The sequence below is a fragment of the Lagopus leucura genome, unplaced genomic scaffold (genome assembly GCF_019238085.1).
Source record: "Lagopus leucura isolate 7727_CA_CO unplaced genomic scaffold, USGS_WTPT01 Super-Scaffold_100045, whole genome shotgun sequence".
NCBI classification, from domain to species: domain Eukaryota; kingdom Metazoa; phylum Chordata; class Aves; order Galliformes; family Phasianidae; genus Lagopus; species Lagopus leucura.
The window spans coordinates 823,330-838,861 of NW_024962292.1; the positions used below are offsets into that span (position 1 = coordinate 823,330).

At 46.8% G+C, this 15,532-nt stretch overlaps 1 protein-coding gene across 3 annotated transcripts in view; it reads left to right on the top strand.

Annotated features, from left to right (window-relative positions):
- Positions 1–15,532, top strand: part of LOC122187348 (peroxidasin homolog) — a 42,728-nt gene that overhangs the window by 17,314 nt on the left and 9,882 nt on the right. For all 3 annotated transcript variants that reach the window (XR_006181284.1, XM_042884780.1, XM_042884781.1), the window contains 11 exons: positions 1,226–1,297; positions 2,682–2,753; positions 4,294–4,463; positions 5,798–5,915; positions 7,478–7,647; positions 8,478–8,750; positions 8,931–9,047; positions 10,613–10,771; positions 12,475–12,587; positions 13,619–13,775; positions 15,080–15,188. Coding sequence is in view for 2 of the 3 variants with exons in the window: in XM_042884780.1 (XP_042740714.1) it covers positions 1,226–1,297; positions 2,682–2,753; positions 4,294–4,463; positions 5,798–5,915; positions 7,478–7,647; positions 8,478–8,750; positions 8,931–9,047; positions 10,613–10,771; positions 12,475–12,587; positions 13,619–13,775; positions 15,080–15,188 (1,530 nt within the window). In the remaining variant the exon portion in view is untranslated. The remainder of the gene's footprint in view (positions 1–1,225; positions 1,298–2,681; positions 2,754–4,293; positions 4,464–5,797; positions 5,916–7,477; positions 7,648–8,477; positions 8,751–8,930; positions 9,048–10,612; positions 10,772–12,474; positions 12,588–13,618; positions 13,776–15,079; positions 15,189–15,532) is intronic.

Below are 15,532 nucleotides of genomic sequence, written 5' to 3' on the forward strand. Positions count from 1 at the left end.
ACAGGATCTGAGTCAGTGCGCCTTGGTTCGTGCTCTGATAGCAAACCATGCATTGTCACCCCTTCCATTACAGATCAAACAGCCATGCGGAGGCTTAGGCAATTATTTCTTAATGCGGTCAGCTACAATAGCAGAACGAGTATTTGTAGATCCATGATTAATCAGTTTCCACTGTGAAATTTATGCCTGTGTAAAATCAGGGGGGAGAGTTTTGGCAATGTTCAGAGTGCACTGAAATGCCTCTAAGGGTCAGGAACATTTCAGTTATGTTAGTCATGTCACAGCAGATGGGAAGAGGGAATCTCAGCTCTCTTGGTGTGTTGTTGCAGACCTCAGGTTTCCTTCCCTGATGGCAGAAGGTGACGTGGGACAGTGCAAGAGATCTCCTACACCTGTGGGCAGCAGCTCGCTTGGGATTTTAGTGGGACTAGCAATACTAACCTTCATTAACAAGAGCAGGGCTGTTTACATTGATGTTCCGTTTAGATCACGGTGTTCCAGCTGACTGCATCTCTGTTTTTGGAGAATGTGTTTTCTGTCTGCAGAAGCTGCATAGTCTGATGGCAGCAGGTTCTCTTGATGTTTCTGTTCTCGCTGTGTGGACTCACTTGCTGGGAACTCCTGTTAGCATTGCAGACAAATGTGTGCTGCAAGAGACCTCTGGGTGTCCCCAGTCTGATTTCCAGGTTCAAGCAGGACCAATTTCGGTTTTATCAGGTTTTTCAGAGCCTTTTACTACAAATGAATTGTTAGCAAACTCATGACCCTCTCAGAAAGGCTGACAAGTGTTTTATCCCATGGCAATGTATTCCAGCCCAACAATCCAAGGGGAGGCAGAGGCACGAGGGCAAGGCGTGCAACGTAGCAATTACGGTGGCTGGATGCGGAGCTGCAGCTGCAGGCTGCCTGTGGGAGCAGCTTTGTCCTCACACCTAACAATGCAACAGGTTCATGGGGATGGTGGTGCCTTTAGGTTTAGAAGAAGGGCAAAGTGTTTGCTGGAGTTTGTAAAGAGTGGGAGTAAATCATTTGGTATAGGGGAAATATAGCGCTGGTTATTTGTATGGGAAAGTTAGAGACAGTGAAGAAAAGGTTGGCTTCTAAACAGCATCTACCCTGAGATGTGTGGGGACTGATTAGAGGATGTTGGTGCAGCGATTTGGAAAGATCTTCTGTCTTTCAAATTGAGATCTGTAACCTTGTCCTTTGTGGTTTTCTGTGGCAGCTACCTGCACTTCAACAACCTGGAAACCCTGGAGCCAGAGACGTTCAGTGACCTGCCCAAACTTGAAAGGCTGTAAGTAAAGATGTGACCTTTCATGTGAGCAAGGGGAGGGAAGAGGAAATAAACCTTTGTTTTCCGTATTTTGAAGCGAAGTGTGGTGACCTCCAAAATGGAGAGAAATGGTAAAAGCATCCTCAATGATGCAGATTTTATGCACTTGCAAAGTAGGATGGTTAATGAGATTGGGAAGGGTTTTCTCGTCCTATGGTATGTTTCTATTTGAGTAGGGGTAAATCTGTAGAAAGTCCATTTTATTCCAGCTGTAAGGTCAGCATTAATCACTGCTGGGCAGTGTGGACAAAGTCACAAGGAAGTCTAACAAGAAAAACATGCATCCTACTTGGAAGCAGTGAGGAGTCAAGTTGTTGTGTCTCTAGTGCTGCTTGTAGTGACTGTATAGCCATCGGGAAAGGGACACACACACAGATTCCTGCTCCATAGTGAAACCAACAGACACTTCTTTACTGCATGCAGACATGCCTTGCGTCTGTGCGTGGGGGGAAAACAAAACTGGGAGATCCAAACGCCCTCAGGATAAGTCAGATGTGGATCAGTCTGCCACGGCTGATCTCAGCCTCTGTGTTTGATCCAACAGAAATTCTGGATTTAAATTTCAGAGGAAGGTTTGTCAGCATCCAAGTTGGGCAGCTAGACTGTATGTGCCTGTACACGTGTGTGTGCAGACAGCTGTGTGCAAGCACACCGCTTTTGTATTTCTTTTCTGTTCCACCATCTACTACAATGAATTCTTACCTTTTGCAGATGGTCTTTTGTGAATATTAGATGTAATGAATAACTCAATTTTCTCCTTTAAGGAGGGTTAATTGTTCCATCCTGGTTGCCACTGGTGTGTTTCAGAGCAATCAGTGGTTGTTGTCTTTTTTTTTTAACTGGAGAGTTTGAACTGGATCTGCTCATGGAGTTGGCTTAGTAACACTGAGTCTGGGGGTTGTCTGCTCTTGCTGGAGCCTTGCTCCAGTGGCTGCCCCATACAGCTTCCATGTCTTGTGCAGAGGGGAGAAGAAGGTCTCTTTCAAACTAGAGCTGACCCAGGTGCAGAAATCACAGGGTGGGTCTGAACCACAGGGATTTTGTGCCCTTTCTCCTCCCTTTGCAGAGCTCAAAGCAGATTAACTTGAAGGTTCCAGTTTAAATCTGTGACATCACGCCTTGAGTCACCATTTCCAGTACACACCCGCTCTCTGCTTTGGTGTGCTGCACTGCACTCACAGACAAACTAAATCTCTGCAGCTCGTGGAAGCAAACACAGTAAATGTAAAAAGTGAGCTCCATCTTGGTGAGCAGCCTTTGTGCTTAAGCTGAGTTTTGACCCGGGATGTTACCATCTGCAATGCAAATAATGAATAATGTTTTGGCATGGGTTCTTCCATTGCAGATTCTTGCACAACAACAAAATTTCCAGGATTCATCCAGGGACATTCTCTCAACTGGAATCCCTCAAACGACTGTAAGTGAAAAACATTGCCTGCAAAGAGCATTTGTTTATCTTTGATCAGATGGCCAGGACCTGAGGAAAAATGTGCCTGGTTGGCAAAGCTTTCAGTTGTTGCACTTCTAAGTCCACTGTTAAGTTTATAAAACAGTTTTGGTTGGACTTAAGAGCTGATTTTTAACCAGTTAGTCGTTACTTCACACTGGTGTCTAATTAAAAGCTAGCTGTAATCTTCTTACAGCTCGCTAATGCCCCAGGAATGAGCATTCCTGAAAAGTCATCCCAACCCTCTGCAGCCCTACGTGCTCTGATCCCATAAAACATCCTGCAGAAACGTGGGATGTCCAGGCCGCACGTGGGATCTCAGTCATGTTTTTAGATTTGTCTTAACATGGAAGGGAAAAAAAACGTGCTCAGAGGAGTGCCACAGGTCTTGGTTCTCATCCCGGGAGGGAAAGCCCTGCTGTGTTGTTCCCATGTAACCTGACAGTCTCTTAATCTTGCATTTTGATTGCTTATAACCCTTAGTACTTAGATTTGTTTGTCTTTTATGATCTGTGGAAATAAGTTCTAAGATGCTTTTCTTTGGGAGGGGGGATAAAGCAACAAGAAACACAAAGAATGTTGGTGTTTTACCATGATTTTAAACTTCAAGAAAATAATGTGCTTCTCACTGTCTCACCACAGCCCTCTGTGATTTCTGCAGGCAGGTAGAATGCTTCATTTTTTGAACAGAGAACAGCTCATGAAACGTTGTCTGCACATGTCAGAGAAAAAGATGTAGTGTCTATAAAAAGCCCTGTCGTGGCCTTGTGTGAAATCTCACTTTCTCAGATGTTTGTCCATTAAAACATTAGGCCTTTCCCTCACGTATTTATATGGCTAAGGCCCATCTACTATAAAACTGTCTGGGGAAGGAGACATAAGCTAATCCCCCAGCAGCCTCCTTATCCTTGCACGTAGCCCTGCACGTCGTAATGAGGTCAGTGGGAGGAAAGGCGTGGGTGCAGCTGGAGGTCACCAGTGCTCCCATTCGACATGTGCTGCAGCAATAGAAGTCCTTACAGCAGTGCAGGAATGCTACAACCTCTAGGATCAGATTGATCTGATTCCATGCACACTGAAATCATGGAGGTGTTGTTGCTGATTTCGGTGTGCTCTGGTAATGGCTTAAACAGGGGGATGCTGTTATTCCCATGTGTTACTCAGATGCATTGCATGTTGCTGGCTGTCTGATTGGTGAAAAAAAGGGTGACCTTATAATGCATGTTGTGCTTTGTGCTCCTGCAAACGAGCTGCAGGATTGGATTTTAGCCCTTGGGCAGTTAGATGTGCAACGCTATGCATAATTGGGTTTAATAGAACGATTTTCATTTGAAACTGGGATAGCTGACAGACGAAAGATTGTCAGCAAAATCACTGACTTGGTTGAGCACCCTATCTAAATGTTGTGGGAATGAACTATCTCAGATTCTGCTTTGGGATACAATCAAATGCCAGGCAGAGCAGGCAATTGGGAAGCTGGGGGCTGACATGCCTTCCCCTGCTCTTGCAGGCGACTGGATTCCAATGCACTGCTCTGTGACTGTGACCTGCTGTGGCTGGCTGAGCTGCTGCAGAAATACGCCGAGCTGGGCAGCATCCAGACTGCAGCCACCTGCGAGGCCCCGCGAGAGCTGCACGGTCGCTCCATCGTCACCCTGACTGCCCAGGAGTTCAACTGTGGTGAGTGGGATGCAAAAACCCCATGGCCCCAGGGTTGGGCTCTGGGCTTGGAACTGCTTTGTCCATCTGGGAGTGCTGCTGGGCAGTGGGCTGACCGTGAGCCAGCAGTGTGCTCAGGTGGCCGAGAAAGCCAATGGTATCCTGGCTTGCATCAGAAACAAGTGCAGCCCTGCATAGAGTTGAATTGGCACAAATGGGCTCATGATCTCTAGCACGTGGGAAGAACGGAAAAGGTCTGGAGACAGCAGCTGGAACAGACCTGCTGCTATGGACTGTGCTGCACCATGAGCCATTCCTGCCACTATTGGAAATTTGTCCTGCTTTAGGCATGGGCGCACAGTGGGATGCCTGTCAAATCAGCCAGAGCACCTGTGGTGGGAACATTTTGCTGGCATTGGGCTATTATGCTGGTCTTGTGCCAGCTGGGGAAGACAAATGATGTATAATGCAGCATAAAGCCCTAACAATGCACGGAGCTGATATCTGAGTCAGGATGGAGCCTGCTGGCATGAAGCTGACCCACCACTTCTTAGCAGATGTCAGCCAGCAGTGCAGGTTTGCACTGGGTCAGCATTTTGTGTCACGGTGCTTTTGGTTCCACATCAGCATCCTGGAGGTTGGTCACCAACTTGCAGGCTGAAGAACAAGGGCACAGGCCTTTCACTGAGCAAGGTGGCAGGTTCTCTCTTAATCTTATGAATAATACAGCTGTTTTCACTGATCAGCATAGAGATTATTACACGAGTAAGTATTCTGCTGAAATGAGATCAAGTGCTTTAGACAACATGCCTAAATTCCTTCCTATTTTAGCACATCCCTTGAATGTGTTTGGCTTGCTTAGTGCGGGCGTACATCTTAAAATGAAGCACGTAGTGAAAACCTCAGTTGAATAGGGTTGGCTCTATTCAGGGACATAATGAATGAAATTCTGTCAAAAGGGAAGCAGTGTGATTTGCAGAGAGCTGGCACTGTTCGGATGGAGCCAGCAGTCACTGAGAGCTGTGGGCTGCCAAGGGCATGAAAACGACCCGTGTGAGGATGCCACCAACTCTTTGCTTGTTCTGGGGAGCCAGGGGCCAACTCTTGATGAAGCAGCATATAAGGAGTTTTTGTGCCCTGTGTACCTGGGCAGAACAGGAGGCAGCCACTGGCACTCAGAATGGCCACAGCAATCCTCAATGGTACTTGGGCTTGGGGAGCTGTTCCACTGCTGGCATTGTTTTGCTGATGCTGGTAAGGAGCGTTGGGCTGGGTGCTGGTGTGCTCTGCCAGGGCCTGGTTGCACTGGAGGTGGTTTTGTGCTTATTGGGTTGTGTGGAAATGATCTTTTGCAGAAAGGCCTCGCATCACCTCAGAGCCCCACGACGTCGATGTCCTCTTGGGAAACACGGTTTATTTCACATGCAGGGCAGAAGGCAACCCAAAGCCTGCCATTATTTGGCTCCACAACAAGTAAGTGTCATACAATGAGCCGTGGGGTAGCGAAGGTTCCTACCAAGCCCTGAACTTTTCAGTGACTCCTGCAATTACAGAGGCTGTTTCACGCAGTGTTAAAGATACAGGAACGAATATTCCATGGATTGCTTTTACCTTCTTTTTAATGGTATTCTCTGATGACCGTGTAACCCAAGTTATCTGTATTTAAAATGTTTCATGTGTGTTGCAGTGCATTCCAAGAGTTTATAGCTCTCCTGCAAACATGCTCTGCGGGCTGAAAGCAATTGTCTTCTGATTAAAACAAAAAACAACAAAGTGTTTCACGTTGCTCTCAGCCGCCATATTTGCCATTTTTTAACTGCTGAAATGCTTCTTGTATCTGGATTTTTTTTTCTCACTGAAGGACCAGTGTGCTGGGTGTGTGCTTTTCTACTGAGGGGAAAATTACTGTGCTCCACTGAAAGACAGACCTTGCAAAGCAGTGTATAGATGAATGTTCTATACAGCAGTGCTGAAAAAAAATATGCCTATGCTAGATGCCAAATTTTCTGAGCAGTGCTACACAATAGAATATTCGGTGCTCAAGCAGTTACCCACTGAGGAAGTAAAGTTCCTGAGCTGCTTTACGAGCTCCTTGTCTGAGGGAGTTCTGAATAGGGGCTGGTTATTAATAAAAATGATCAATGTGTGCTCCTTCAGTTAACTCCCCACTAAGCAAAGTTTCAGCACAGAGCAAAAGTTTACGTCTGAGTTAAGTCCCCCTGGAAGGAAGATTTTGCTGGGGAAATGCTGGCAGGCTCCCAGAAATAGCATTGTAAGAGGGATAATGATAATAAATGTTCAGCAAATGAGGTACGACTACAGTGAAGAGACATCAGAGGAATTAAATAAATGCCCAGCAAGCATGTTAGTTTGCATAGTGGATTCAGCCTTTGTCCTGGTGGGTGTGAGGTCCCCTCTCCCTTCTCAATCATTTGCAGCCATCCAGGTCTCCTGCATGTTGGGATAAATGGGGTGCTGCAGTGAGACCTGCAGCTGCGGGCTGAGCTCTGGAGACTGGAGCCATTGCAGAAAGAGGGAAGATGCTTCACAGCTCTTACATCCCAGACTGGAATCCAGGCTGCGGTGGGGTCCCGTGGTGCCTTTCTCAGAGGCTTTTGTCTCCTCTAAGGCTCTTGGGCCCACTCAAATAGAAATGGCTGCACACAATAACAATATGCATTTGTTATTATATTTACATTTAGTACATAATAGGAGCAAGCTTTCTGAGCTCAGATGCATGGCAGTAGCAATGATGCTATTGCATGGGAACAGTATGCTCTCCTGATGGACTGTAAATGTCGCATGTAGTCAGCAGTGAGAGAGAAAATAGCTCATCCTGTCCAGGGAGTAAATCAGAGCTGGAGCTGGAGTTCAGTGCTCTAAATCATAACCTTTGCTATAAATGTCACGAAGTCTCAAAGCACTGTCAAGGAACGCCAATTTAATCTAATTCACGTGAAGCCCCCTGGCAGCTTGTGGGAAGAACACTTTTGCTTTCCCCCTTCCGACTTTGCCTGTCTGTGGCTGTTTTTCAGTAACGAGATTGACATGAAAGATGACAATCGCTTGAACCTGCTGCAAGATGGCACCCTGATGATCCAGAATACCAAGGAGTCAGACAAAGGTGTCTACCAGTGCATGGCCAAGAACATCGCTGGGGAGGTCAAGACCCAAGAAGTCGTCCTGCGCTATTTTGGCACGCCATGTAATTGAACCTTGGGTACCCCTTGATGGCTTGGGAGTGTGGTTGGGGTTAGAAGTGGAGCTAATCTCTAAATCCTTACTTTATATGTGCCAAGTAATTCTTGGTGTGCTGGGGAGTAGAGTGGCTAATAGTATAATGCCATTTTTGGGGTGGTTCGTTCATGGGAGTTGGGAATTGAGAGGTTGGAGATTGAATCATAGAATCATAGAATCATAGAATCACCAAGGTTGGAAAAGACCTTCAAGATCATCCAGTCCAACCATTCACCTATTCCCAGTAGCTCCCACTAAACCATGTCCCTCAACACAACATCCAGCCTTTCCTTGAACACCCCCAGGCTCGGTGACTCCACCACCTCCCTGGGCAGTCCATTCCAGTGCCTGACCACCCTTTCTGAAAAGTAATACTTCCTCACGTCCAGCCTGAATCTCCCCTGCCGTAGCTTAAAGCCATTCCCTCTGGTCCTATCACTAATGACACGAGAGAAGAGGCCGACCCCCAGCTCACTACAACCTCCCTTCAGGAAGTTATAGAGAGCAATGAGGTCTCCCCTGAGCCTCCTCTTGGAGGTGATTTGGGAGTAGAGAGGAAATTTAGAGGCTGTGAAGAATTCTACAAAGTGATGGGGACACAGGAGTGGGTAAATGTCAGCAGCAGGGTATGGGGAGGTTGTGTGAAAGAAGTGGGGCTGGGGGCAATGCTGAGGATTTGGAGGTCAGGGAAGAGCTAGATGGATGCTAGCTGGGCTGCATGGAGAGTCTGAGCAATTTCTGTCCATAAGCAAGCAGGCAGCAGGGCTCCTGGTTTCTGAAGCACTCATTTCCTTCCAGCCAAGCCCACTTTTGTGATCCAGCCGCAGAACACTGAAGTGCTGGTTGGGGAAAGCGTCACCTTGGAGTGTGGGGTCTCTGGGCATCCCCACCCTCGCGTCAGCTGGACACTTGGCACAGGCTCTCCTTTACCGCAGGATCCCCGCTTCACTATCACCAGCTCTGGAGGGCTCTTCATCCAGAACGTCACCTTCTCGGACCAGGGACAGTACAACTGCAATGCCAGCAATACTGAGGGATCCATCCGGGCGACGGCGAGGATCATAGTGCAAGGTGGGGAGCCCCAGGCTGGTGCCGTTCCTGGGGTGAAGTGCTCAGTGTGTGTTTAATCCCTGTGCATCGGGACTAGTTAATTTTTCATGCTCCCTCTGAGAATTAATCTGAGCTGGTGCTGTGATTTGTTTTTTGGTTGTTTTTTTTTGCCTGCTGCTCAGTTACTACTTTCCCTTCCAGATTCTCCCAGGTTCCTCCTTGTCCCCACTGATCAGACGGTAACCGAGGGACAAAGTGTGGATTTTCCCTGCTCTGCTGAGGGTCACCCCCCACCTGTGATTGCCTGGACAAGAGCAGGTATGGCCTCACTTGACTAGGGTTTTCTCTCTTTGCCACCATCCACAGGGTATGGGAGAGAAGAGCTGTGTCGTAGATCACCAAGGATAATGTTAAGCACTGAGAAAGGCTGCCCAGAAAAGCTGTGGATACCCCATCCCTGGAGGTGTTCAAGGCCAGGTTGGATAGGGCCCTGGGCAGCCTGACCTGATGGGGGTCAATCTGCCCACGGCAAGGGGTTGGAACTAGATGGTCTTTAAGGTCCTTTCCAACCGAAGCCATTCTGTGAGAACGTATTCTCTTAGGTCATCATGTTGAAAGGAAGGAGTGTGCCATTTTTCATCAGCATGAAACCCACAGAAATCCTTGAACATCCTCCTGCTGAGGCTTCTACCTCCTTTGGAAGGGCAGGGTCTGGACACCACCATCAACCAGCTCTCTGTCATTGCCATTGCTTTGCTTCTTTTGACGAGCACATAGCAGGAGAATGCTGGTCACTGCTGACACAGCTCTGAGCTTCATTCTAGCTTAGGAAAAAGCACTTTGGGCCGACAGGTGGTGGTGAGCTTTTAAAGTCTCAGATGATTGTTAACGCTGTCTCCACCAGACTGATCCCATCTAACACTTTCTGGGACAGAAGCCAATAATGTTTGGCCCAGAGGCCCTCCAACTTTTCCTTATGCTTCACAAACCATAATTAATGGTTTAGTGCCGTGGAGGATTCATGGCTATTGTATTCCAGCTTCCACAGCAATAGCCCTGAGACGGGGTTAAGAAGGACCTGAGAGCTGAGAAGGAGCTGAGATTCTCTACCACACTCTCTATCTCCTTTAACCCAGATCTCTGGTAGAGATGTGAAAAGGCCTCACTGACAAGAAGTAAGATTAAGAAGGCAGTTTTGTAACCAGATTTGTAAGGTCATTTGGTAATGCAGCAATTAACCAAGCTTTGTAGCACCTTCATGTGTTACAGCCAGGACAAGAGGACAGGACAGGGTGGAGCAGAACTCGTGCTCAGAGTCACTTCTGGCAGTGTAGGGAGGGTTCAGATTCCTTGTGATATTTGATATTAATAAAGCCCTTATCTGGAAGAACGTGAATATTTAAAGAAAAAAAGTCACCTAAGTTCTGACGTTTTTGAGGAAGTTAGTAAAATATCTATTTTGAATTTAAGTAGAGGAAATATTGGAACAGTGCAGTTTCTAAACTGAAGTCAGAATGCTGAATTAAGAAAGAGACAATTCTGTTTCCATGTATTTGATTAACCCACATGGTTTGGTTAGTTGAACACAGAGTTGCTATCCATCAGGTGTCAGGGAGCCTGAAGTTTTCAATAAGTAAAGGCTTATGAGGGAATTAAAAACATACCATCTCCTTCCCATTGCTTAGACAAGACAACTCCATCATCGTCCTGGGTGTGGGAAGAGCAGCATCTGTCCTGTTCCCCTCTTAGCAAGATCTAGGCTGTATTTCATGGTGGCTGATGGCACGTTGGGGATGACACGAAATGTTGAACTTGTAGATACACCGGTGATGGGAGGAGAAAGCTGAGAAGCAACAAACTAATTGAGGTGTTTGTTGGAGCAGGGGGACCGCTGCCGAGCGACCGAAGGCACAGCATCCTCTCCACGGGGACCCTGCGAGTGATGAGGGTGGCCCTGCATGACCAAGGGCAGTACGAGTGCCACGCCATCAGTGCCATCGGTGTGAGGACCCTGCCCGTGCAGCTGGCCGTGACCCCGCGGGGTAAGCTGGGGCGGCGGGAAGCTCAGGCTGACAAATGGCTCTCGTTAAGTTGATGTCGTGGTGAATAAGGCGATCAGGGAAGTGTGGGATGGGATTTTGCCTTTGCCAGGCTGCCAAAGTGAGGCCACCAGCGCTCCGTCAGTGGGTGGGAAACTTGAAGGAAGTTTGCAGAGTGCCAAGATTTGTGAGTTGGAAGGAGCTGCTTTGGTTTTCCTTCCTTGGAAATTTATTGAGCTGTCAAGAAAGAGTATAACCGTGGGAATGAAATCATCTGGGGAGGGCAGTGATTGGGGGAAGGGCTTGTGTGCACCCCACGGACGCGGGGCAGAGCTCTGTGACCAAGGAGTGGCCTTGTACTCTAACACCCATCAGATGAGCTCTGTTAGCCAACCAGTTTGGGTGAGACGTGGGGCCCTTCATTGTGTTTGGAGCTTTTAATAAGAAAGCGATTTTGGGAAAGGAAAGGAAACCAAAGGTTTCTGTTGGAAAATTTACAAGTTGTGTTAATTGAATTCTTAGTAATATTTATTTATTTAATTTGGGCCTTCCTATGGAACAAGTTGTGAGATTCCTTTTTTATTTTTTATTTTTCGTATTGAAAAATTCTAAAGAAAAACACCTGGTTCCCCCTCACCAAGGCATAACTCTGGCTCCAGAGACATTTATCTTAAACGTTAGCTTACAAGGTCATAGGTTCAACCTAAATTTAGGTGTTCTTGAATATTAAGCCTTTGTAAAAACACAAGTCACACAGGAATGTGTTTTGATTTTCTTTTTTGTTCCCATATAAATAATCTTTCTACATGAGCAAACGTTCCTGCTCTTTCACAGACTTGACAGAATTTTACTAATGGTAGGCTGGGTGGAAGGAAACTAGAAGCATGAAATTAGTTATGCTTAATGAAAAGGGCTCGCAGACTATTTTAAAAGCAGAAAGATCAATAGAATGACTTGATGTGACCTAACACTTGCCAGGTGGCTTCATCTGGTAACTCCTGAATCAATTCATAATCATCACTTCAGCTACTGCACCTCTCCTATGCAGAAAGGTTGAGGGAACTGGGCTTGTTTAGCTTGGAAAAGAGAAGGCTCTGGGGAGACCTCATTGTCGCCTTCCAATACTTGAGGGGAGCTTATAAGCAGGAGGGGGAATGGCTGTTTATGGGGGTGGATAGCGATAGGATAAGGGGAATGGTTTTAAACTGAGACAGGGAAGGTTTAGGTTGGATATTAGGAGGAAGTTTCTCACTCACAGGGTGGTGAGGCACTGGAACAGGTTGCCCAAGGAGGCTGTGGATGCCCCATCCCTGCAGGCATTCAAGGCCAGGCTGGATGTGGCTCTGGGCAGCCTGGTCTGGTGGTTGGTGACCTGCACACAGCAGGGGGTTGGAACCAGATGATCACTGTGGTCCTTTGCAACCCAGGCCATTCTATGATCTTGCCTAGAAAGTCATTTAATGGAAGATTTTAAATGACAGAGAAGCCAGCACATTCGCATATAATTGCCCCAAACAGAGATGCACAAGAGTAGAAAGTAATGAATGTAAATGATGGAGGACAGTCGTGGAGAGACAGAGAACACACTTGGGTTGGGAAAGCCCACGTGCAACAGCACAAAGAGCCATTTTCCTAATGGTGAGATGCTTTGCACGTGGATTTGTTTTCCTTCATGCATTTACTTTGACTCTCCCCTGCGCCTGCAGTGATTCCTGTGTTCCTTCACCCCCCACAAGACGTGGTGGCAGAGACAGGCCAGGATGTGGCCATCACCTGCGCTGCCCAGGGGGACCCACGGCCCACCATCACCTGGGTGAAGGTAAGGGGCACTGCACTGCCAGACCAACATTTCGACTGTTTTGGGTTCTTAAAGGGTTTAAAGGAAACATTGCTATTTCTCATGCTCAAAGCCTTGCAGTGCACGTTCCTGTTTTCTCTTGCTCTTCTTTCCAAAGAAGTAACATAAAGCCAGTGACCTTTCAGGATGTTAGGGATGCTTGACTGACTATTCCCAGAGAAAACTGCAAACTGATTATTGTTTTCCTAAGTAGTTTTGCTTATTTCCAGGATTTCCACTGCTGGAACTGGATGGTGCTGGTTGGCTGTAGCTTAGATGGGACAAAGCCATGATCCTTCACAGTCAGTCTGCAGCCTAGCTGCTCTTTTGAGGAATTTTGAAGAATTCATTAGATGGAGCTCTTCAGGCTTTTTCTTGCTGTGCCATAGCACTACAACTCGGGCCTTTCCTGGCTACCAGGACAGTCAGGCATGCAACAAATTACAGGGGAAATAGCTTGAGCCTCATTTCTCCTGTGGAGATCTGTGGAGAGCAGCTTTCCAACAGTGGAACAGGAGAGAGGAAGCATTATATTGGGCCAAGACAGTGAAAAGATGTTAAGGAAAAGAAGAATGGAATAAATCTGAAGCCACCAGCCAGGCTGAGAGGTGGGGTCGAGCACAGTGCTGCTCAGAGCCAGCAAAAACTGCAATCTGCAGCCCAAAGCCAGAAAAAAAACCCTCGGTTCCAGGTTACCCCCAAAGTTATTTAGACTTATTCCTGCAGCACAGAACTTCTATGCCAGCCCATCTGTGCAGAGTGCAGCGCAATGGGTGCAGCACCCATGTCGTGCAGTGAGTGCTGGAGGCAGAGCAGGCTCAGGAGCCGAGCACGCTGTCCTCGCGGTGGCTCCAGGCAGCAGCAGCTGTCCTCGGTTGGCTTTCTGCTTTCTTTCTTTCGAAGAGCAGTGCTAACATCTGGTGGCCACATTGGCTCATCGCATCCAGTTCGCTGAAGGCTGGGATGCAGGGGAGCTTTCCCAGCACTGACACCATTTCTGTCTTTTTGAACAGGAGGGGATTCAGATCACAGAGAGCGGCAAGTTCCACGTGAGCCAGGATGGGACTCTCTCCATCCAGGATCTTGGCGTGGCTGACCAGGGCAGATATGAATGCATAGCACGGAACCCCTTTGGCTTCACCTCCAGCGCCATGCAGCTCACCATCACCGGTAGTGTTACCTCCTCCTGGTGCTCCTTTTTGCCCTTAGGCAAAGCAAGGATTATGTAGTGTTGATGGTTGTACTTTGGATGAAAAGTCACTTCTTTAGCTTTGCAGACAGGTTGCTCACAAGCACGAGGGGGAGAACCTTCTTAGCATGTGCCAGCACGCTCCCACGTCTGACCCCAGTCTCACACACGGGGAAGGGAGAGGGAGAACAGCACTGCACTGTTAGTGCAAAGCAGGGGCTTAAACATTCCCTCTGTCCCCAGGGACTGAGCAATAAGCCTCTGCTTTTCAAGCAACTGCTCTGTGCATTAGGGAAAGTGGAATGAATAAAGAAGAGCAGCACTCCTCTGCTGGTCAAAGCAGAGGTCAAGTGTGGCATTGTGCCTCATAGAGGGAAAGGAAGAACTGATGAGGGGCAAAAATGCAAAGGCGAACAATGAGGTTAACAATCTGAGTAGAGACCTTTACTCGAGCACGTAGGAATTACCAGCAGGAATAGTGAGCAGCTTATTAGGTGAAATTAATATCATTTTCAGGGACTGTATGCAGGGGGCTGAAAATAATCTGAAATCTCTTTGTTACTTGAAATTATTCCTGAGATAATTTCTGTGATTTATTCTTGGTTTGTACCTCATTTCCCAGCTGCCTGCTGCATAGGCCAGGGCTCAAATAAAGACTGGTTTGCTTCGCTGTGAGAAAGGCCCTGGCTCAAACAAAAAAAAAATACATTTTTTAGGAATTTATCATTTACTTCTGAAGGTATTCAGGCAACAGCATTCGTTTTTGTTTTAAAATGGTGGTGTTGATGTGCTAACACTAACGAGTTGAATTTGAAGTGTCCCACAAATAGAAAATTAACATTTAAGTGATGCCTTCAGATGAATGTCGTGAATTCTAGAAGTGTCCTTTGTGGGAAATAAAAGCATTATTTTCAGTTCACCCACTGAGATTTGTACGTTTTCTTTTTCCAGTTTAACCACCAACCAAAGCAGGCGTTCATTTGCGAAGCTGTACAGGAACAGATTCTGAATGCGTGTTGCACAGCCATCTCCTGGAAACATCACCTCTTTTTCTTCTTAATTAATTAAATTTAAAAAGAGAATTTAGTGTAATTTCTTCTTTAGACTATCTGTTAGAAAAAAGACACCAAAGTTTAACAGTGGTTGAATTACCAATGGCAATGCAATTTGACCTGCAGTAGAGTTACTTTGGTGCCAGTCCTCAGACAAATTTTCTTCAGCTTGGAAGACAAATTAATATCCAAGTAAATGCACAGTATTTATTCTCTCTTTCTGCTTTGGAAAGCCACGGACGTCGGCCGGAGTGGTGACACGTTTGTAGCCACATCCCTGCAGGAAGCCATCAGCAGTGTGGACCATGCCATCAATTCAACACGCACTGAGCTGTTCAGCAGGTAAATGTGTGAAGGGCCAGGATCTCACATCTCGTTGTGAGAGATGGGGACCAGAGGCACTGAATGAATCTTTCTGAAATCTCGTTTTGTCATTGACCATCCGCAAATGAAAGCTACTGGATTGTCCAGGGTATTGAAGGTTGAAGCTGTACCATGTAGATATAAGGATGTGCTAGGATTTCATAACAGGAAGGTGTTTGGAATCCTGGAAAGAACTGGTATATTAATAGCTCTTCTTACATTACATACATCTACTGCATGCATTTTGTCAACTGCAGTTGGCTCCAGAGACAGTACACAGAAAAAAATCATAGAATCATAGAATCACCAAGGTTGGAAAAGAC